The following is a 22,076-nucleotide window of genomic DNA, read 5'->3' on the forward strand; positions in this document are numbered from 1 at the left end:
GCAACGGACACGCCCCCCTCACGCGCGAGGCTCTGGCCAACAAGAACGCCGAGCCCGAGAGGATAATTAAACTACATTTCCCAAGAGGCACTGTGGTTGTCAAACCGGTCCCTCCAGTGTGAAGTACACAGAACAGACAGAAACGTCTTCCGTTGTAACTTTCAAAATAAAACCCAACTGCACAATTTTTTGTTTTAATAACTACAGTCAGTTAGATAAGTCCGCAAAGAATGTCAAAGATTTTTCTGATTAACCTAAGGTGTTAACAGTAATCACATACTGAAGTCCAACTTTTGAATATTTCACTAGCATTGATAGTAGAGATATAACAATACATTGAATTGTGATATCGCAATATAAACATGTCTCGATACCATACTGGACCATTAAAATATCTACTGTTATATTTCATGGCTAATTATTTTATTCATTATTTCTAATTTATTTTATAAAAGGACTGCTGATTGTTACTGTTTTTGCTTTGCAAATGTACATGATGCAAACTTTCATTGTCAAAAACAAGTCTTGCAAACTTTTTGCACATGCTTAGGTCGTGGGCTGGCTAGCTTTTATTTTGTTCTAGAGAAGGGAAGCAAAAGCACTTTAAATTAAAAGGAAAAACTAATTTTACACCAACAAAAAATGCTGTAAACATTTGATTTATTATTTAATAAAACAAAAATAATTTTCAAGTTGTGATCTTTCTTTGTTTTTTATATTGCAAAAATCTTATTTTCTGGACTTTTGATCATGGTATTGTTGAACCTTGAGTTTTTGGTGGTATTGCATCTCTAGTTGATCGTATTAAAACATAGGGCAGTATTGTCAATAGTAGAGGGAAGATCATTTACTTAAGTATAAATAGATACCACAGTTTGAAGTACTGCTTCACAAGTAGACATCTTGCTCTCGCAATGCACAGAAGTAGCCCATTAGGTGTAAAATGTACTTGAACAAAAGTTATAATACTTATGAGGCAGCAGAATGGCTCCTGTCAGTGTTGTATTGCAATATTATATTATTATATCTGGATAACAGCAGTTGAATAAATGAAGTAACTCAGTCTGTAGCTCAGTCTTAGCTTGGGAACCAGAGAGTGGCCAGTTTAATTTCAGCAGGGTCCAGTCAGTATAGAGTGGGGACAGGTGCCTGGAGAGGTGCCCCTTCACCCCCTGGGCACTGCTGAGGTGCCCTTGAGCAAGGCACTGTGGCAGCTTCCTTGCTCTGACATCTCCCTTTACGCATGTGTATTGGTCCTGTTTGTGCATGTGTGTATTTCTGGTAATCAGCAGAGTGAAAACATTTACTTTCCAAGAAGGATTAACAAGATTTTGATATGGTAATACAGCTCAAAAAGGGAAAATATATTTAAAATGTCATTTAAATATGATTTAATGTCAGAGGATCGCACTAAATGTATATAATCAGGTTCAATCATAAAACATACAACCTAACAATTAGTTGACTAGACGTCAACCCAACCCCATGCTTTTATTTTGAAGGCGGAGCTGTTGGAGTTGTTTTACTTCCGCTCTGACTGTCTCTCATGCTAGCGGCTTTTTCGTAGCACTGAGGAAGTATGGACAAAGATGCGTTTAGGTGTGTTGAGTGTAACGAAAAAGCGTCGGAGTTGCACAGGGATTACAGTAACGGCATCCTGAAGATTACAATATGTGTGCGTTAACTATTAACATCTTTAATTTAGAGTTGTTTGGTTTAACGTTACTGTTTATGATGAAGATGCTGCTAGCTAACATGGTCTGCCTCAAAGATGTAATATGTCTAGATCTACTGCTTTCTATATGAACTACTTCTGTAACTATGTATGGTTAATAACAGGTTAATGAATCAAACGCTAAAAAGCTACTTATCTACTTATTAATGTGGACATTTTGTCATGGTGTCACCTGTATGTTGCTTCACTGGTTGAACTAACTGTGATCTGGTCAGTGGTGGAGGGAGTATTCAGATTCAGATCATTTCCTTCAATAACGATAAAAGTAGTAACAAGACACTGTGAAAATACTCCACTACAAGTAAAAATCCTGCAGTCAGAACCTTATTTAAGTAAATCAGCTAAAAGCACACCAAGTATGAAAAGTAACGTGCAGGAAAATAGTCCCTGTCAGTGTTTTACTATTATATCTAATGATTTTGGAATAATATTGCTGCTGCACTAATGTGTAAGTTGCATTTTACAGCTGTAGATGTTTAAGTTTGAGCTAATTTTAACTACTTTATATACTGTTGGGAAATTGAGCGCAGCATATTCTGTAAAATAATGTGTTAGTAGCATTTTCTAGCTAATACAAGATGTTTTTTAAAAAGTTTATTTAGCTTAAGAAGTAGAGGAATTTTCACTTCATCCTTCAGTTTATCACAGACATTAAAAATCAGCTAGGGGTGTAGCGATATATCGATTCAGTGTTCAGTGATCCAGTGTGATTGATGGAAAGTGAAAATAGTGATCTATTTCATTGTCTGTAAGATACGCCTTTATTTTGAAATTCCCATGGCAGGACTGTGTCATAAATCCCCGGAAGAGCTCAGTCATAAAATGTTGAAGAATTATTTATTATGATTGCCTTTTGTGAGATGGCAAATAACTGAATGTGGTAATTGGATGTATGATATTGTCTGATATTGATCGCAGACCCCTGATTTGCATTGGATTGAAATCACAGACTTAATGATATCAGCAAGTATTGTGTTGTTATCCAAAGAATCAATATAATATCCAATTCTGATGAAAGTTATGATTTGCAGCCCTAAAAATTGGTAACCAAAGCTGTCAGACAAATGTGGAATAAAAACTACAAATCTGCCTCTCAGCTGTAGTAGAGTACAAGTATAAAGTTGCATAAAATGAAAACACTCAAGTACAAGTACAAGTACATTAAATTTGTACTTCCAAGTGCAGTACTTGAGTAAATGCACTTACTTACACTCCACCACTGTGAACTGATAATGCGTTACAAACAAACAAACAGACAGCATGCCTTAATACATTTCTATTAATTATTAGGAGCATCACCTCAGTATTATCGTGTCACCCTGAAGCAGCAACATGTTAATTACAGATTCACTTTAAATTTAATCAGTAGCCTCATAACAGCTGACTTGACGTTTTGTGTGTGTGTGTGTGTGTGTGTGTCTGTCTCTGTCTCCAGGAGTCGTGCCAGAAGCCAGTGGACAAGTACATTGAATATGACCCTGTTATCATCCTAATTGATGCCATTTTGTGCAAGACGCAGGCGTTCAGACACATTTTGTTCAACAGCAGCTTGAATGTGAGTAACATTAACTACTTTAACTTCCTTGAACATGTTCACAAAACAATAATATATCAATCGGAACTAGGTATCAGGTGTGCATAACGGGCCTTTTGTTGGAGAGGGAAGTTACCAAAAGTGGTGTGAGAGCAATGGGATAATCGATTTGTCTTCATGCATAGTTTTATTCATACAGATGCTCTCACTTCTGTTCAGTAAGTGTGATGACTGTTTTTATTAAAGCTTACTCTGCAGATTATTGTATAGATATAGTAGTATAGTTTATAGATTATAGCATTATAGTATTAACTAATAATTTGAATAAAAAAGAAGAAGAAGAAGAAGATCTATCCAGGTGGTTAATTAAAAAAAAATTGAAGTGGTATTGAAGGAAGTATCAAATGTTGTTTTTTTCATACTGGTATTGTACTGAAGTTTTAAATCCTGGTATCGTGACAACCCTCGTATGTGTTTGTACATGTTGTACTCCACCTCTGCAGATCCACTGGAAGTTGTGTGTGTTCTGCCTGCTGTGTGAGGCGTACCTCCGGTGGTCTCTGCTCCACGGCTCCGAGCAGAGCAGTGACCCTGCTGACATCATCCGGTACACCAAGGAATGGGAGTTCTACGGCATGTTCGGATTGGCCGCCCTCGGTAAGATGATGTAACCGGGGCTCTGTTAAACATCTGTTACAGTCAAACTGTTTGTATGACTGCCATTGTAAACATGGACACATGGACATGGAGCACCAGAGCCGCCTGGAAGCACATCATAATTACAGTGTCAGTATTCTCATCATCTGACAAGGAAGTTGACGAGTCTCTCAGCACACTGATGTAATCCTTTACTTTAACTTGCACTCTCTGTTAGAAAAGAAAGTTTTAAATAGCTGGATGTGAGAGAGTCTTTCATAAGTTTATGTTCACCATTTGATTTCACAATAGGTTGCAAAGTATAAGCTTTATCCTTCAGCTGTCAATCAGTGGATTAACCATAATTTAATCTAAAATTAAAATGTATCTTATTCTTAACAATAACAAAAGCATTTTCCCCATCAATTAAAGCTTTATTTCTACAGCACCGTATTTAATATTCTATAATAGAGTTGCATACCATGAAACATATAAATATGTAGAGGCCGACATATTAAACACTAGGGATGTAATAATGTATTGAATATGGCAACAAAAAATGTCATAACACCATATCAGACTGATGATATCTACCATGATATTACATGATCAAACATTCAGTGTCGAAGACAAATCGTGCCAACTTTTTGCACATGCTCAGGTCATAGCTGCTACTTTTATTTTAACTTTATTACAGAAGGGAAGCAGAAACATTAAATTAAAAGGAAAAGCATATTTTATAAAGGATAAAAATTCTGTATAAATCAGATTTATTATTTATTAAAGGACATTTTTTCAAGCCTTCACTTTTCTTTGTATTTTAAGAAGTAAATATCATATCATGGTGTCATCGTACTTTGAGTTTTTGGTATCATTACATCCCTTTTGTCATCCTTACATTCACATCATAATTCAGAATTTTTCTATTTTATTTTGATTCTTTTTTCTATTTAAATTCTTGAATAAATCAGAAATGCAGGCAGTAATTCAGAGCTCTTGAACCAGCCAGCATTTACCTTGTTTTGGGACTACTCATCATTATTGATTAACCTGTTGATTCTGTTTTTGTTTTATCATTAATCAATCTTTTAGTCTGTAAAATGTCACAAAATAGTTTTAATTTTAAAATGATTGATTATTAATTTTATGTCAGTCAACTACTTATTTCAGTTCTAACCTTGAGTCAAGTGACCTGTTGGATAAAGAGTAGAATAACAAACCCCTGCTTCTACATGTTTATCTTGTTGCTATAACAGGATGAGCATAATCTACAGTTTAGTACTAAAAATTCATTTACATTCATGATTAACCTCATCTGTGTCCGTCTGTTGGTGGTGTAGAGCTGTCAGCGTTCTGCGGCGGTGTTCTCCTGTTCCTTTGGGTGGTGGTCGGATGTCTGCGGGGCGGGACCCTGGAGCTCCGCCTGCTCCTCAGAGCCCTGCTGCTGTCCTGCTACGGGAAGGTCCTCCTCATCCCTGCTGTCATCTGGGAGCACGACTACTCTCCGCTCTGCCTGGGCCTCATCAAGCTGTTTGTGCTCACCTCAAACTCGCAGGCTGTCAGAGGTAGGGGAATGTGTCGGTTTAAAGGGATGATTCACCCAAATTACCAAAAAAAAAGTACTGGTACTTAATTTTTCAAACAACGTTTTAAAGCACCAGCAGGTGGCATCTAACTCCCTCTTTGTTTAACAAACTCCCCCTGCTCCTGAGCTCCTGAATATACAGACCCCTGACAGCTCAAATAAATACATTATATAACAGATCAATGTTTTTAGTTTATATCTCTTGCTTTGTTTAATTGTTTCTTCAGCAGCAGCAGCTCTGGAAACATAAATGTGCTCATTGTGTTTGGCAGCTAGCCTGTGAAGAGCAAACAATGAGATGTTGTTGAGTGATTTATGGTCTGTTGCTCTGATGAGCTTCTGTACGAAACTAATAAAGAACAAGTTACACTATGTCTCAAGCCAAGTGCAGTGAAGTGATGAATGTAGTCTCTTCCCTGCTTTAGTTTGACTCCTCTAAAAAAATTTTAATAATATCATAAAATCAAGTAAAGGGATAGTTCAGATTATTTGAAGTGAGTGAGTGTACTGTTGATCAAGGTTCTCCAAAGCCCAACGTGACATCCTGAATTATCTTGTTTTTCCAGAAGTATTCAGTATTCTGTTATAGAGGACTAAAGAAACCAGATAATATTTACATTTAAGAAGCTGAAATATGAGAATTTGGACATTTTTTTCTTTAATAAATGACTCAAACTGATTAATTGGTTATCAAAGTAGTCGGTGATTAACTTACAAGTTGACAACTAATCGATTTATTGACTAATCATTGCAGCTCTAATGTGGACCTCATGCAACCCCACTTCAAATAATCTGAACTATCCCTTTAATGTTTTGCAGCACTTTGCAGTTTGTTAATACAGTTCTCCTTCTCACAAGATATAGAAAAACTGTGTGTATCTATAATTTTCTTTGTCCCTTTCTCTCCCCTCCGTCTCTTCCTCAGTGATCCTGAACAGCAGTAGACGTCTGTCTCTGACGGCCGTGTGTGTCGGCCTGCTGTCAGAGACGTGCGCGGCTCAGGCCTGTAAAAAGCTGCCGTGGAGCATCCAGGACATGTTGACATTTGACTGAAAGTCTGCCTCATCGGACTGAGACCAATGTCTCTATTCTCAGGGATGATCTAGTGATCGTAGACGCCAGCCTGTGCCAGAGAGAGGAGTTTTTTTAATGAACCCTCTACACAAGGGGTCGGAGAGGGAAGACATTTTTGTGAAGTCATGTTCTGCAAGTTCCAGTTCACAAACGGAGACAGACAGCAGCAGAAGAGACTTTGTTTTAATTTTTTTATTTTCTGAAAAAAGACCAATGTGGAGGAGGCGCCAGTGTCTTGTTTTTCATTTTGTTGAACAATGAGCTCCCAGGTTGAGATTCCTGTGAGATTTTTATTTGATTTAATTACTCTATAAATAAAGTCCCAGAGAGGAGCTTAAGCATGGGAACGTCCCCTGATCTAAATTACTCTGATTCCCAGGACCACTCTGTAAGAATGACTCAGACCCTGAGGTTGTAATTTAACAATAAGTGCGTCTCTGTTTGGACTGGAACGAGCCTTCACACTCTGCACATTCTTCAGCTCGGTGCTGAAATGCTGCTCTAAACTCACACACACAAACACACACAAACACACTGCGTATATTGCAGAATAAAATGGGGATGAGGGGATAAATAAACCAGCCGTAAGTGGCATTTTTTATTATTTATTGCACTGTTGAAAATGAGTAATGATGGGATGGATTGATTGATTAAGCAATTAATCATTTCAGTCATTTTCAAATCAATTAATTGCCCCTTTCAATCTCCCAGAGCCCAGAGTGATGATTTCCAGGGTTTGTATGACTGCTGGAAATCCTTGAAAACACTGCTTTCAAGGTTTGAAAAGTGCTTGGATTTGCTCTAAATTGTGATTGTATTACTTTCATAATAAATCGCTGAATGGCTAAATACTTCACATGATAAAGAAATAAAATAATCCAGGTTGTACAGGTTGCAAGTCATGAAACTTCATTGTGTTTTCCTTTCATTTGTCAACCTGCTGTAGAAGCATATCTCAACACATATCTTTGGGTGTTTACAGCACAGTAACATGATTTAATGTGATCTGAAAAAGCTAAGAAAAGCTTGAAAATGCAACTTGAAAACTGCTTGAATTTGACTTTGGAAAAGGAGAAGGAACTCAGGTCTTTGCTTAAAAACCACAAAATCTATCATTTACAATTCTGTGTTACTGATAAAAGCAGCAAAACCTCATATTTGCGATGAGTGTTTGGTATTTTTTTAAATAAAAAAAGACAAACGATCATCTGATCATCAGAACTGTTGCTGATTAATTTTCTGCCTATGAAGTCATCGATTAATTCACTAATCATCTCAGCTCTTGACATCATTGAAGTCGAGATGAATGACCTGTTGATGAATGAAAAATTTAAACTCTTTTTAATCCTTTTGGGTCACATCCCTGGTCTTTTTTTGCACCAGTTTAAACCACAACAACAACAAAAAAATCACTTTTGTAACCAAACTACAAAGTATCTAGCCAGACAATAATCAATAGGAAATAATCTTTGTGTTGTGTCAGTGGGGAAACTGTACAAACCCTGAACTTACTGCCCCTGGGGGTTATGTGTCTGTAAGTCAGTAAAATAAACGTCCACAGCAGACAAAGTGTCTGTGGAATGAAGGGAATTTATTCGGTTATCTCACCTGCAGTACGAAGGGACAGCTGAACCTGCCTCCGGCCCCCAGGAGCCTTTGCGGGAGTTGTGCAGTTATTAAGACCTGCTGCAGAGCCGGACACGTGACGAGAGGCGAGGCAGAATTCTTTCTGAACAAAACCATCTGCTGACAAACGACTCACCCGACCAGGTCTAATGATATTCTCTGAAACAAGATCACAGATAATATGACAGACACTCAAAACTGCTGCATGTTGCATCAATTAATCAGCAGATTAATGTTGACACTCTGGTGTATTTACTGTAAACAATCTGTTCTATCTGATATCGCTGCTATTGTTCCCATTTTTGTTCCCATTTTTAAGAGTTTTTAAGAGTTTTTTTGCTCCCTTAAATTAAATCCTGTAAAAGTTTAAATGAGCTGAAATCAACCAAATGTGTTGTTGCACAAAAGTCTTAAAAACAAAGTTTCATATCAGAGAAAATATCTTAAATATTCTGATATTCAAAGCAAATCTTAACTTTTATTTGCACTCCTGTACTTCCCACTCATGTTTAAAATGAAATAATGTTGAAGTAGCTGTAGCTTTCTGCTGCAGACAAGCCCTGACATTTGGCAGCGACGTATGTGATACTTAGATTATGTAAAGCAAACTTGTAGAGCGAGCTTGTGATGAGCTGCACAGAAACACACATGCCGCAATATGTGCACTCTCAACTGTCTCTTACGTAAAGATACGAGGAGAGAAAATGAATTATTTGTATTTCAACATAATTTCTCAGACTTGTATATGATCATGTGATGATTTGCACGTGTTTCTGTGTGAGTGCTGCCTCTGCTCATGGATACATGTTATTACAGGCCTGTGAATAGCTGAGGAGACAGCACACGAATGTGGAATGTTTTGTTAGGTGTCCTCACCCTGGGTGGATCTGCGCTCCGGTCTCTGAGGAGAGTCGCACTGACAGTCTGGATCAGTTAAACATCTGAACGCACAGATGTCACTATCACAGCTCGAGAAAAACACACAGAACATGTTTACTGTTCCCGGAGATAAACCCGTGATCTCATGGATCCACACAGCAGAATGATGGAGAGGTTGAAAAGGCTCAGCTGTACAATCTGTGTCTTTTTCTTTTTATTTTAAGATTTCTTATACCCATGTTTAGTGGTATTACCATTAAAACATTCTCTATAAAGTGCATTATATGTTGGCTACATTAAGGATTACAGGCAGTGTTAGAAGAAGTACTCAGATAATAAAAATACTCTATTACAAGTAAGAGCCTGAGTCTCACCAAATTGAAGTAAAGTGTAAAAATACATGATAATTATCAGCAAAATGCGCTTACAGGATCAAAGCAAAAACACATTGTGTGAAACGGCTCCTTTAACTGTGTTATACTATTTTAATACATGTCTGTTTTAAATACTTGATTCTGACTGGTCGATGACAATATTCTAAGGTCTGTTATTTCTGTATAACAGACCGTTGCTACATTATTGTGAAATAAACCCCTTCAGGATGATTCTATCAAGAATTATTTCAAAATAATGACCCGCTCACTGTACATTATCCTTAGAACATTATAATAATATATTTGTGAATGATAAAAAAAAATAATAATGAGTATTTTGATATTAGAATTTGAAAATATGAAGCCAAATTTACATACTTTGTATGCATCTGGATAGCTTAGTTACAGTACTGCATCATACAACATAATATTGCATGTTTTTAATGTAAAAAGTGACTAGAAAGTGAGTGTCAAATATGTCACAACTGTACTGAAGTACAGTACTTGAGTAAGCCTCCTTAACAACTGGTTATGGGAAAATCAACATTTATGCTTCTGTCTTTTCTGATGGCACAGATAGAAAATTATCAGATGTCTTGACTGGTTTTATCGCAACTGATGCACAAACATGTAAATAAACACAGGAATCAACATGTATTATGTCTGTATAACTTTTTTGTGAAGAAACTCCCTGAGAGAGTTTCTAAATGCGGAGTCTGGGAAGTGTTGGTCAATTACTGTGGCATGCAGTGGTTTAATCTGAGTCTGACTAATCAGATTACTGGAACAGCAGTCACCTCACAGCCGTTTATTTACCAGGTCTGGACCAGTGTGGGAGCCAAGGACTGGAGCTGGAGGGTAAATCCAACAACCTGAAGTTAATTTAACCTCCTGGTGCAGTAGACTGTTATAAAAAAAACCTGGCTTTGCAGAAAATGTGTCTGGTGCTTGTTTATTCTGATAATTCATCCCATAATTATCAAATATTACCAAATAAAGCAAGTTGACCAATAGGTATTGTGCTGATCAAATAGAATAATTTGACATGAACACTGAAACAGTTTTCTTATTAATAAAATTGAAGTAAATTTTTAAATGGAGGCTTTCTGTTGTTTTTTAGTGAGACAGGATGTAATGAATGAAAATGCCTCTTGATAGTTTTTGCATTAAAAAGTAGCAACGTGCACATCTGAGCTTTGAGCTAGCTTGGTAATGGTAGAATTGATTTTGTCCAAGGTGTTCGTAAATGCACCAGAAAGATAGTCGATTGTTGAGTCTCATTCCCAGGATGTCAAATACTGAGGTTTTGGGTTGATATAGCATTGTGAGCAAAATAATGAGAAAATAAGAAAATACAGGTAGAGGGCAGGTCTCTGCACACCACACACTTCTAGTGGGTCATAAAAGGTGATTAAAAGGGAGTATTTTTGTAAGATTAGATTTATTTTTGTGAAGGTGTGTTCAGAAAATGACCTTACTTTTCTCAGGGTCATTATTTAGAATTTACATAACTTAATTTAATGGCATTTACATGAATACATGCAGTATTCTGCTCCTTAATTTAGGTCATGAACTATATAATGTGGCGCACCTTATGTGCATGTAATGTGAGTTATGATTAAGATTGGCGGAGTGATATGTAAGAAGCGAGATATTGATATGAAATAGTCAGATGTTACTAATAATACTAATTAAAGTCCCATTCCATTTAGTGTGCAGCAGAGCCTCTACAGTGAGTGAACATGTGCAGCAGCACCCTGACTCTGTTTGATCTAAATGGAATGGAGCATTTATTAGCATCATTTGCTAACATCTCTGTTGACACCACTATTTAATTTCGAAATGGCTGCTGTGAAAAATTTCATTAGCACTAAATGCAACATACAGTTGGGCTGATGGGAATGTTGTTTGCTTTGCAGGTATCTGGTCATAACATTTTTAAGATGGCGCTAAAGCCAAAGGATCACCAAAGGTGTTACAGTTACTTCAGAAGGGAACTTGAATATCTGGGTCAGATTTCATGGAAGTCCAAACAACAGCTGCTGAGACATTTTTTTTTAAAACCACTCGGGCTGGGTATTTCTTACAATATATATATAAAAGAGCACTTCTTGAAATAACTCTTCCACATTTTATACAGTTATTTCTATGAGACGCCACAGGTGTGCATTGTCCTGTTTTTGAACGTTCTGGTCCGTCACATACATTGTGTTCTACTTCACCACTGCAGACGGTTCAGGTTGTAACTCCTGCATTAGTGGAGTTGTCACACGTTGCACTAACTCGAGGAACGCTTGTGACGAAAAAGGATTGAATGCAGGTATCGTTTGACTGGAGAGGTTTCACTACCACTTGGTTTTGGACTATGTTGGTTCCAGGGCTCCAGTTACACGGTGGTGTGCAGGGATCTTTTCCGGTGCACGCTGCTACTGAAACATGTCACATACACACACCTACATGGAAGTGTGCAGCAACACTGCCAATCACAGCATTACTGCAAAAAAAATCTGTTACTACAACAGAAAGTTAATACTGTCAATTTTTAAAACCTTTTTTTTTAAATAAATGAATATAAAAAAAGGGAGGCAAGGCAATGCTTTTCGCCTCTTATTCACATCCGTGCAAGAATCACACATCACACTGTATAACAGTGAGTTTGAAAATTTGTGGTGGACTGACTGCTGGCAGAGGTTAAAACAGACATAAAAACCCTTAAACATCCCACCTGGTTATAAAGAGCGTATTCAAAACTGTTCCAGTGCAGCTGAGTCATAATGTCAACAGGAAGCAGCACCTCATGCATGAGGACATGTTCATATTCAAATGTTGAACTAAATTATCAGGAAATATGTTGCGGATGGACCAGCGGTCTTTTGTCCTTTTAGTCAAAGAGGCAGCAGGTCCATAAAAGACCTGAAACACAACAGGTCTGTCATGAACTGGCCTCACAGGGATCAATGGACTGAAAGGAACAACACAAAGGAAACAGGAGCACGCTGTGTCAGAAATGAACTCTGGGGGGCTTCAGCTTCGCAGAGAAAAGACACACTATGACAATATTTTACTTCAGCGTCTGTATAAATATAACAGAGAAGCCTCCTGCTGGTCCCCATGCACAGCCTCGCTCTGAAGCGACAGTCTGTCCGTCAATCCCTGTGGAGAGAGTGATGCGCACCTTGGATTTGCTCTCTCGGTCAAGATTATGTTAATCTGCTCTAATCTCCTAACAGACGCTCAGACAGGCTGCACGAGACCAGAGCGCAGAGCAGAGAGAGAAACATGGGCTTCAAATCATGCATACTGACTGTAAGGACGGCCTTTATGTGTATACAAAGAAATATATCAAATCCCATTTCTGTAGATTTTATATCATTACTCATTTGTTTTCTGACATATAGGGCTATATTTAGGACTGCACAATTGATCAAAATAAGTGCAATATCCAAATCACAGACGCTGCAGTTATTTGATAAATGAAATGTGTTGTAAAACAGCATTATAATGAAGTACTGTAGTGCTGCAGAGATGCTCTGATTGACTAATCTTGTTCTCCAGATGTTATAAAATATGTTAGTTTGGTACAGACTCCAACAAATGTCACATCATCATGATTTTTTTTTAATGAAAATTAAAATTATGATGCAAAAATGGTCATTCTCCACTCATCATGAATCATATTGCAATTAGTATCAAAATAATCACAATGTGAATTAATTTTTTACCATATCATGTAACTTTGTAGCTATCATTATCATGTAGCTATAGTCCATCTACAGTGCAGTTTGGTCAAGACTGGTTTTAATATCCTGAAATACTGAAGCTTTAATGTCCTGACAAGGTCCTGACAATGACAAGGAAAGCTGAATACAGGGTTTGAAATAAACATTTGTCAAAGACATTTTTAATCAAAATTACATTAGTTGGTGCTGCAGGGCTAAAGACAAATCTACACTCAGCTGAGGTCACGCAGAACAGTACACATTTTTCTCAGTGATTGTAACTGATTACAGTTACATTTATTTTGTTATTTAATGAAGTTACTACTCAGCGCTGCTAGCAGTCAAGCCTTGTTTCAGCCTCGCAGTTGTTGATGACTTGTGGCCGCTTCCGGCTGGTTAAGAGGAGTGAGGAGTCAGCGGTCAGTATTGGTTAAGACTGTAAAGGTTTTATAAGGTTTTTCAACATTTTTCAAAAAATTCTGAATGACCGCAACCACGAGGTCATCGAGCACAGTCATAAATAGTGATAAATATGTATAATTTTAATTAATTTAAAATTTAAATATAAATAATTTATAGTAAATAAATATTATGCTAAGAGACTATTTTTTACAGAGGTTTGATAGAGTTTCAAGTGTTTTTGCAGAAAATGAAAGAAATTAAACAAAAATGAGGTCACAGTAAAGTTGACCTTTGACCTTTTGGATATCAGAAGTCATCACAACATGTATAACACACATGACGTGATAAGTCTGTATGTTGTAATAACATGAAAACATCTCAATATAATAATAGATTTTTCATGTTAGTGTGAAACTGATTTGTTTTTCTTTTTCTGGTGAGGCAGCAATAAGTTGTATGTATCAAAAATCTGCTCGAATAAAAGTATATTAATACCAGAATGTTCTCTGAGTAATCAAAAGTGAGACAATTCATTATGAATGAAAAATGGCCTCTGTCATTGATACATTATTATATATTACATAGATTACATTTTGGATTATGCATTAACATGTAAGCAGCATTTTTGCAGTGAAACTTTACTGTTGTTTGGTTCCATTTACTTTATAATACAGCCTCATATTTCACTTTTTTCTTTAAATCTTAATCTGCAAAGTAATTTGTAACTATAGTTGCCAGATAAGTGGGATTTGAAGTAAAACATCTACCTGTAAGTATTGAGTTCAGCACTGGTTAATCACAACAGGCTGTGTCACTGCTCAGTGACAGAGTTGACTACTTTTATCAGCCATCTGTCAGAGCTCACTGTAAAACTGCTTTCTCTCTTTTAGAAACACCTTTCTGACTGTTGCACAGCCAGACTCTGAGATGTCACAGCTGGTTGTGTCAGGGGCCAGAATTCACGGAGCGGCGCTGCACAACAAACCAGCAGAAAACATGCCGCACATATGGAGTTGAAGTGATCGCGGCGTGACCCATTTCTTCAGTCTCGCGGGAGGTTTGTTAGAATTTAAATAGAGCCTCACTGTATGAAAATATAAACAGTGTTATCATCATCAGTAATTCATCTGAACCGGCTCCCAGCATGCCAAGCTGCTACATCAAAGCCGTGACACCCTGCTGCAGTAATGATCAATTAAAGCGGAACTGCACCAAAATGCAGATCGGTGCATTTAAATGCAGCTCAGAGAGAGAGAGAGAGATGCATTCAGGAAAAAGAAAGAAGTAGGGCAACAGAGAGAGGAAGAAGGAGTTTGGCCTGAAAAGAGTCCTGTAGAGTTTTACTGGGGATGGTTGGGATTTTCAGACTAAAGATGATATTTGCTGATATTTTGTATCAACCCTTATTAGCATTTAACTAAAGCATTGTTGCGCCTAAGCACAGCCTCACATTGCCGCTAGCACAGCTACAAGTATGAAATTACTCTCTTGTCAGATTGCAAAAGCCTCTGAAAAACATTTAGACCAACATGAAACACGAAAACTCTCAAATGACTGATGTATTTTTAATGTGAGATCCAGGTTTTTAAGGTGAGCAGACAGCTATTCAATTTGCAAAGAAAACAAACTTTCTTTGAGCTTTAAGGACAAAACTTTGAGTTGATTTAGGGTCAATTTAACCCAGCTAATGTTCTGGTTCTGTTTCTACTCTGCAAAGTGTGTTTCATGCATAAAAATGTTTTTAAAAAAAGCTCACTTCAAACCTGAAAAGTATGGAATCACTTTATTAAATTCATATCAGTATAATAAGTATGATAGGATTGAGACTAATTGTCCAAAGAAACAGTAGTATGGTCATTCATGGATCAAAGATAATGATGGATGGTAACAACAACAACAGGCTTCACATGTTTCTCTGAATCACTTCTGCTTTACGCAACACAAAAATACATTAATGCCTTTAATTCCACTATAGTGATTTAATGAATGATTATGATGAATGATATACAGTACAAATATGAAGTCAGACGTTTCACTTTTCTGGTCTCTCATTAAGTTTCCAATGACAGATTCACAACATTTTAACAGCCAGACATAAGAAAAGGTGGATAATAATCAGAATATTTGGGATTTCAGTTCAATTATCAGTTGCAAAGGATTTGTTATGTTTTTCTTGGCTGATTCACTGCTCAAATTCAACTGATGAAACCCAGGTGTCAACACAGGTCAGCTAGAGGAGAAAAAAAAAACTTGTGTTTTTATGCATTTTTTAAGCAAAAGGTAGAAGCAAAGTGACTGAAACATGTATCATTTTAATACAAATGAACATGTTTTGTGAATAAACCTCCTTTCTCTCGCTCTCTTTAATTAAATATCATCAATCTCTGGTCAAGTTATTGTGTTGAAGTGTCATAATTTGCTATTTCTGATGCGCCCACTTCCACCTCCTTCCTATATTTCCCACAGTGCCTCTTAACAACCACTATAGCGTGGGCGTGAGGCGTGACATGATTACAATAACACCCCTCCAAAGAGTAAAAACACACAACATCTTTGTGGTTGGATTGCACTCTGGTCTACTGAGGCCACTTTAAGTATAAAACCTGATCTTTCCGCCTCTTCTAACCATTGATTTCTTCATGCGATTGTTCAAAGTTGGTGCAAAATGGCGGCTTTAAAAAGAAGCCCTTTGCTGTTTGAGAGACTCACACCAAAACACGACATTTACACTGAAATAAATCCACTGTAGTTGCTTGAAATGTGTCGTCTGTACGTCACGTTGTGAACACTTTGCATGTCATACACGTGAATGGAAAAAAAACACCATCAAATAACAAAGTGTCACGTTACAATCGTGATTTTTTTTTTTTTTGTCCCCTCCAGGGTGAAAACATGCTGATCATTCCTCCACAAGTTTACCCTGAGACAACGTCACCACATTAAACATCCAATAATCATATGAAAAGGGGTTGCAAAAGTAGGAAATCACACGTTATTCAGCTTCTAATAGGACGATACTGGGTAAAATTTGCTGGTGTTCAATTCAAAGCTCATTTCTAACTCTGTTGTGCTGGATTTAGTTCATGCTGCTGTACAAAGAGCACCGTGTGCCTGCGTAATAAACTCAAAGAGGATCAGGTAGTTGTCGTTTTGCAGGATTTAACACAGAACAACCACAAACAAGTGCAAAATCACAGCTGAACAAAACGACATGACTGATTTTAAGGCTGTTGCTTACGGAGGATCATAACTGCCGAAAATCAACATTAAATAAATGTCTCAATTAAATTAAAGGAGCAATGTTTAACAAATGCATGAGTACTGAAGTCCAAATAGTGAGTTGGAGTCATATACGGTATATTGAATAAGTTGAAATCCTATTTAATATACGATCTATGGTTGAAGCGAGTTGTCTCCCCCTGCACTGTCCTCTCCAGAATCAGGGAAAGCTCAGGCAGGCTGCAAAACACTGCAGGAGCACAAGACACGTGGACAATAACAAGCTATGACACTGTATGTTCATCAGCTCTTATAACTGTCAATTATCTGTCCATGTAAAGCTCAGCCTGTTACCCTGAAAATACACTCTGGAGTTTGAGTTCACTGACCGTCTGTCTCACTGCCTGCCAAACTCCATTAACATTTTGCTCAATTTAAGCGTTATGAACATTTTCTCTTCTGGAAGATTATTAATGATTTGTTACAACTCATAAACAGACACTGGCTTGTTCGGCGAACATTCAGCATTAATTTGAATCTCTGATGACACTTCATGGTAATTTTATGATTTGTTACCAGTAAATATATTACACGTTTCTCCCTTTAACAAAAATATTCAAAATAAATGCAGACATTCATGTGTAAAATGTGACATAAATTGATATTTGTTGTAATTTGCTTCTGTATTCCTTCTCGTTTGTATTAATTCCCCATTTATGTATTATTCATTTTTATTTATTTACTTATTTATGTATTATTTTCCTTTTCATTTCTCCTGCTACTAATTTTCTTAAAGTTACTTATTTCTCCATCATGTGATGGGATCAGTTTTTCTCGTATTGGTTAATCGACATCAGGGTGCACAGACTGACTACACATGAAGTGCACATAATTTTCTGTTTTTATGGTGTATTTATTTATTTATTGAGTCATTTATTTACTTTTGATTTAGGCAGCAACAGCCCTCCATATCACAAGTTTTGGAAGTTAAAGCTGCGTCATGCGAAAGATTTAAATTCATTTTGACAGATTAAACGTAGGAAAATGACGTCATTACGGAGTTATTTCATGCTCCATGTTTGATGTGTACAATTTCTGGAAAAGCATCAAACGAGACAGGAAGTGAACGGCCTCGCAAAAGCATCTCAAATTTCAGAGCAAGGAAGCATCAAGAATGCACCACTCCCAACAGCTGCATCCTCGTCCATAAAAATGAAAAAGGAGCCTTTGACGGAGGAGTGAAAAAAATAAATAAATAAAAGAAAACAAAAAAAATTAGCAGAGCCTGGAAAAAAAAAATCCTCCAAATCTCTTAGCACACCTTTTAAGCAGCTCTTTCTGGGATTTACTGGATTTGCAGTGATGTAATACTCGACCATTAAGGGGATTTAGGAGGTTGCAAAAGTCAGCAAGTATCCAATTCTACACGTAGCAGCTTTAAGAACCAAGTGCATGTCAAGCAAATCAAATGATGAACAGCGAGCCACAGATCTGACACCTGCAGAAGGCACTAATTGTGTAGACATCCAATAAAACGCGCGGGGTCAAGCTTTTACTGAAATTATTCAAACTGCTGCATCAATTATATTGTTTGATCAGATGTGCTTTGATTAGCTTCAGATTAGCGGTTATTTGCAGTGATACGAAAAGATTAAGAGAGAACAAACATTCAAGTTAGTAGCTGATGGAGTACCATCGTATTCTGTTGAGACTTTTTATGTTCCTGGTTCTACTTGAAACTTAACTGGCATTATGGATATTTAACAAGAGTTTTCAGATTTATAAATGAGTAGATCGTGGTGTGTTATGATGTTAACAGGGGAAGAAAGCCTCACACAATCACAGGCAAAATCCAGATTATTTTAAATGGAGTTGTATGAGGTACTTATGCATAGCATGTGCAATATTTAGAATATTTTCACTGCATTATCTTGCCGTCAGACAGTTAAATAGCTTGTTGTACTGCTCGCTCCCCGCCACCAGACTCCACAGACAAAAACAGTCATTTCACCTCGCAGAACACGGGAGCTGCTCGTCTACTGCTGCCTCGATTTGTTAGTTTGTTTCTGTTATTGCACAACTTCTAACTGATTAATTTGTATTTACCGAAGTCGCACAGTGACATAAACTAACCAACCAATCGAGGCAGCAACAGTCTGGCAACTCCTGTGTTCTATGAGGTAAAAACTTTTTGAATTTGTCAATAACACAACAAATAGCTTATATAATGGCGATTTCCCACTGGAGGAGGATATCTGACGGCAAGGCGAAGAAAATATTCTAAACGTAGAGTACACTTAAACTGATCTTGAAACTTTTAGGTGGCTTAAGTACCATTTACAGCTGTCCCTGTCTACAGCAGTACACTGCTTAGCTTCCTACACTGTGGGTAATACACCGACTATGGACAAGTATCTCATACAACTTCACATAAAAAAAAATCTGAACTATCCCTTTAATTACAACTCAGATCAATGGGAAAAAGGGAGGAAACTCCACATCAATTTACCTCAATATTTTTTAATAGAACTGTTAAAGGAATAGTCTCAAAACTTTGGGAAATATGCTACTTTGCTTTCTTGTCTTGTTGCTTACTTCAATTCCCACAGAAAACCCCCATAAACTTTTTAACTTTGTTGTAGAGCTCAAATGAATGAAATAAAGCGTATTAATTAGCGAGCTTTAGAGGTGCTAATCGGTAGATTTTGTTGTAGAACCAGACTAGCTGTTCCCCCGCTTCCATTTCCAGTATTTATGCTAAGATAAGGCTCAGAAAGCAAATGAACACATGTCCTAAAATATCTTGACTATTCCTTTAATGCTACACTGCTGTAATCTCTGGGAAATAACTACTGTAGGTCACCATGAAATTATGGGTTTGCACACAGTTACTGATGTTTTACGTCTGACCTCAGGGCTCTTTACCCAGTAGCTGTGTGGACGCAGAGGTGTTTTACAATACATGAAGCAACTCACTTGTCAGTCGGTGGCAGTTTGTAACCAAAAACTTGTGACAGAAAGTAGAAAACAGACATTTTGTTGTTCAGCTGAAGACATCAGTGTTTCTTTGAGAGGGCAAAAGGCTTAACTCTCGCTGTGATGAAAAACCAGCCGTCACTTATCAAGGACAGAGACAACATCAGCTTGTTAAGACATTCTTCAAGACATCAGATGTTATTATGTACTGTACCTTTTACGCAAAACGAAACCATTCAACATCACTCAATTCGAAAAAAATCGTCTTTTTCGGCACCTCGATCCAAATACATTTCATGTTGAGTGCTGTACTTTCTTTGGTTTGTGTTCCACGAGCACACAAATTGTGGACCAGTCGACAAAAAGATGATCTATACAACACAAAATCAACACACAGCTTCTCAAAGTGTTGGCGGGTGTCGACAGAGCTTGAGTGACAGAACAGCTGCTGTGTGTTGACGAACTGTGGCGTTGCATGCTACAGGTTCAGCTGAGACCTTTGCTGTTGAGTTTAGATATTAAGGAAGACTGCACGGGCCATTCATATATGTAGCTTAAGTATTAATATTTGAACATCCAAATGTCTTCGTCTATCGTATGATAGCGTCAGAAAAAAAAACATACTTAAGAGTCTAAAATAAGGCTGGCTTTTTAGTTTCAATCAAAAACTCTCCTCAGATGGAGAGTAGAGATCCACCGGGAGAGTATCTCAGTAATGATTTCTTTTTTTTTTGCCTATTTCGTTCACAGACAAACATAAAGGCAAGATATAATGAATTAAAACACTTGCTGTTACAATCTTATTAGTGACAAGTATTGTCTAGTAAAGTCAGTTTCAGGATGAGGCTCAGATAGTTTAACAGTCCCTGGAAGGTTTGCAGTAAAACACTGTAATATCTACTATCTATACTATATCTTAAATAAAGTTCAGCCTCGTCTTGACCCTGTATAGCGTAAAATCCAGGTGAGATGCAGCAGAGCTTGTGTTGTTAAGATCGCTTAAGATAGGATACAAAATATTATAAAGTACCCTGTATTCACGTGGTAGTTGCTACCAGGTTTACAGTTTTGTGTTCACACTGCGAGCGACATCTGAAGACCACACCGACCACAGAAACTTGAGCTGCGTTTCCATCTCAGGAACTTTCCCCAGGCACCAGGAACCTATGAAGGATCTCAGTGCGTTTCCACCACAGGGACACCAGGGTCTAACGCCTTAATTCTACCAGGCACGTTGCATCTGTAACCTCCAAACGGCTTCACGCCGTATCAGGAACGTTTCAGAAACAGAGCGATTTTGCTGACTTGGCTCAGATTTTTGCAGCTTTAGTCACTTTTCCTTGCTTTTTGTGCCTTTACCACAAATAAGTAAGCTACATAGTTAAATGGTTGAGTCTGCACATGGTGTTTTATTTTGAAAATTGACCGCCATCTCTGTCATTCCATAGACTCAGTGCATGTTATTCGCTGAGCAGTAGAGTAGCAGTAAAGTCTCTGCTTAGGGGCTAGTACTTTCCAAACATACAACTTTAGGGCTGGGAACATTTTTGATTGGTTGAGTACTTGAAGTGTGTTATTTCAGCCAAAAACTGCAGGTGCAAAAAAGAGCTTCCACATATAAACATGGAGTCGCAGAGGAAAGTATTCTACAGATGGACCAACGACAAAGCTGTATAGTCAAGTTCAAAAGTGCCCTGTAAAAACAGCCGTCAGAGGACTAATTTAGCCAAACTTTCCGGGTTTTTAGAGCCATGGTGGAAAAGCAGATGACAACAGGTTGAAGGAACCTTTTAAAATAGTTCCTGGGAGTAAAAGTTCCAGGTACTTTGGGTGGAAACGCAGCTTTGAGTAACAAAATTTACTATAGAGTGCCTTGGGCCTTTCTTCTTTTTGGAACTTTTGTGTTTCCTTCCAAAGAGCACCTTCATTACACTTGTTTGAACGTCGGTGCATTTTCTTTTTTGAACCTTTTAGTTGCTTGAAAAGTAGTTCCTGGGTACTTTGAGTGGAAATGCAGCTTTGGTAAAAAGAAAAAAACCTGTTAACCAAAAGTGAACTTTTCAAACCTGCTGACCATTGCAGGCCAAATCAGATTTATGTACTTTCATTTCTCCATCAATGTCAATGTGATAAATGAACTAACAGTCCAACTAGCAAGTGCAAATTATGTGAGAAGTCGATCACAACCAATCAATTTCTCATTTCTTGGCAAAATTTATTTGATTTGAGTATATTAAGAAGAGAAGTCAAAGCTGGTTATGTGGTAAACGTTTGAATACGTCATTTTATCCTGATTACTTTCAATCAACGGAGGCTA

The 22,076-nt window shown here is 37.4% G+C and overlaps 1 protein-coding gene across 1 annotated transcript; it reads left to right on the plus strand.

Moving 5' to 3' along the window:
- Positions 1–1,525: 1,525 nt before the first annotated feature.
- Positions 1,526–7,022, plus strand: arv1 (ARV1 fatty acid homeostasis modulator). The gene is made up of 5 exons (XM_084737399.1): positions 1,526–1,675; positions 3,171–3,290; positions 3,773–3,926; positions 5,246–5,470; positions 6,416–7,022. Exons 1-5 carry the CDS (start codon positions 1,580–1,582, stop codon positions 6,541–6,543), a joined length of 723 nt encoding a protein of 240 aa, XP_084593525.1. The 5' UTR covers positions 1,526–1,579; the 3' UTR covers positions 6,544–7,022.
- The last annotated feature ends 15,054 nt before the right edge of the window (positions 7,023–22,076 follow it).

This window comes from Lutjanus erythropterus, chromosome 15 (genome assembly GCF_056507025.1).
Source record: "Lutjanus erythropterus isolate fLutEry1 chromosome 15, fLutEry1.hap2, whole genome shotgun sequence".
In the NCBI taxonomy this organism is placed as follows: Eukaryota; Metazoa; Chordata; class Actinopteri; order Lutjaniformes; family Lutjanidae; genus Lutjanus; species Lutjanus erythropterus.

Coding starts and splice junctions, on each gene's coding strand:
- arv1 (XM_084737399.1), top strand. CDS start 1,580: ATGGACAAAGATGCGTTTAGGTGTGTTGAGTGTAACGAAAAAGCGTCG. Junction 1,676..3,170: donor TCCTGAAGATTACAATATGT/GTGCGTTAACTA, acceptor CTCTGTCTCCAG/GAGTCGTGCCAGAAGCCAGT. Junction 3,291..3,772: donor TGTTCAACAGCAGCTTGAAT/GTGAGTAACATT, acceptor CCACCTCTGCAG/ATCCACTGGAAGTTGTGTGT.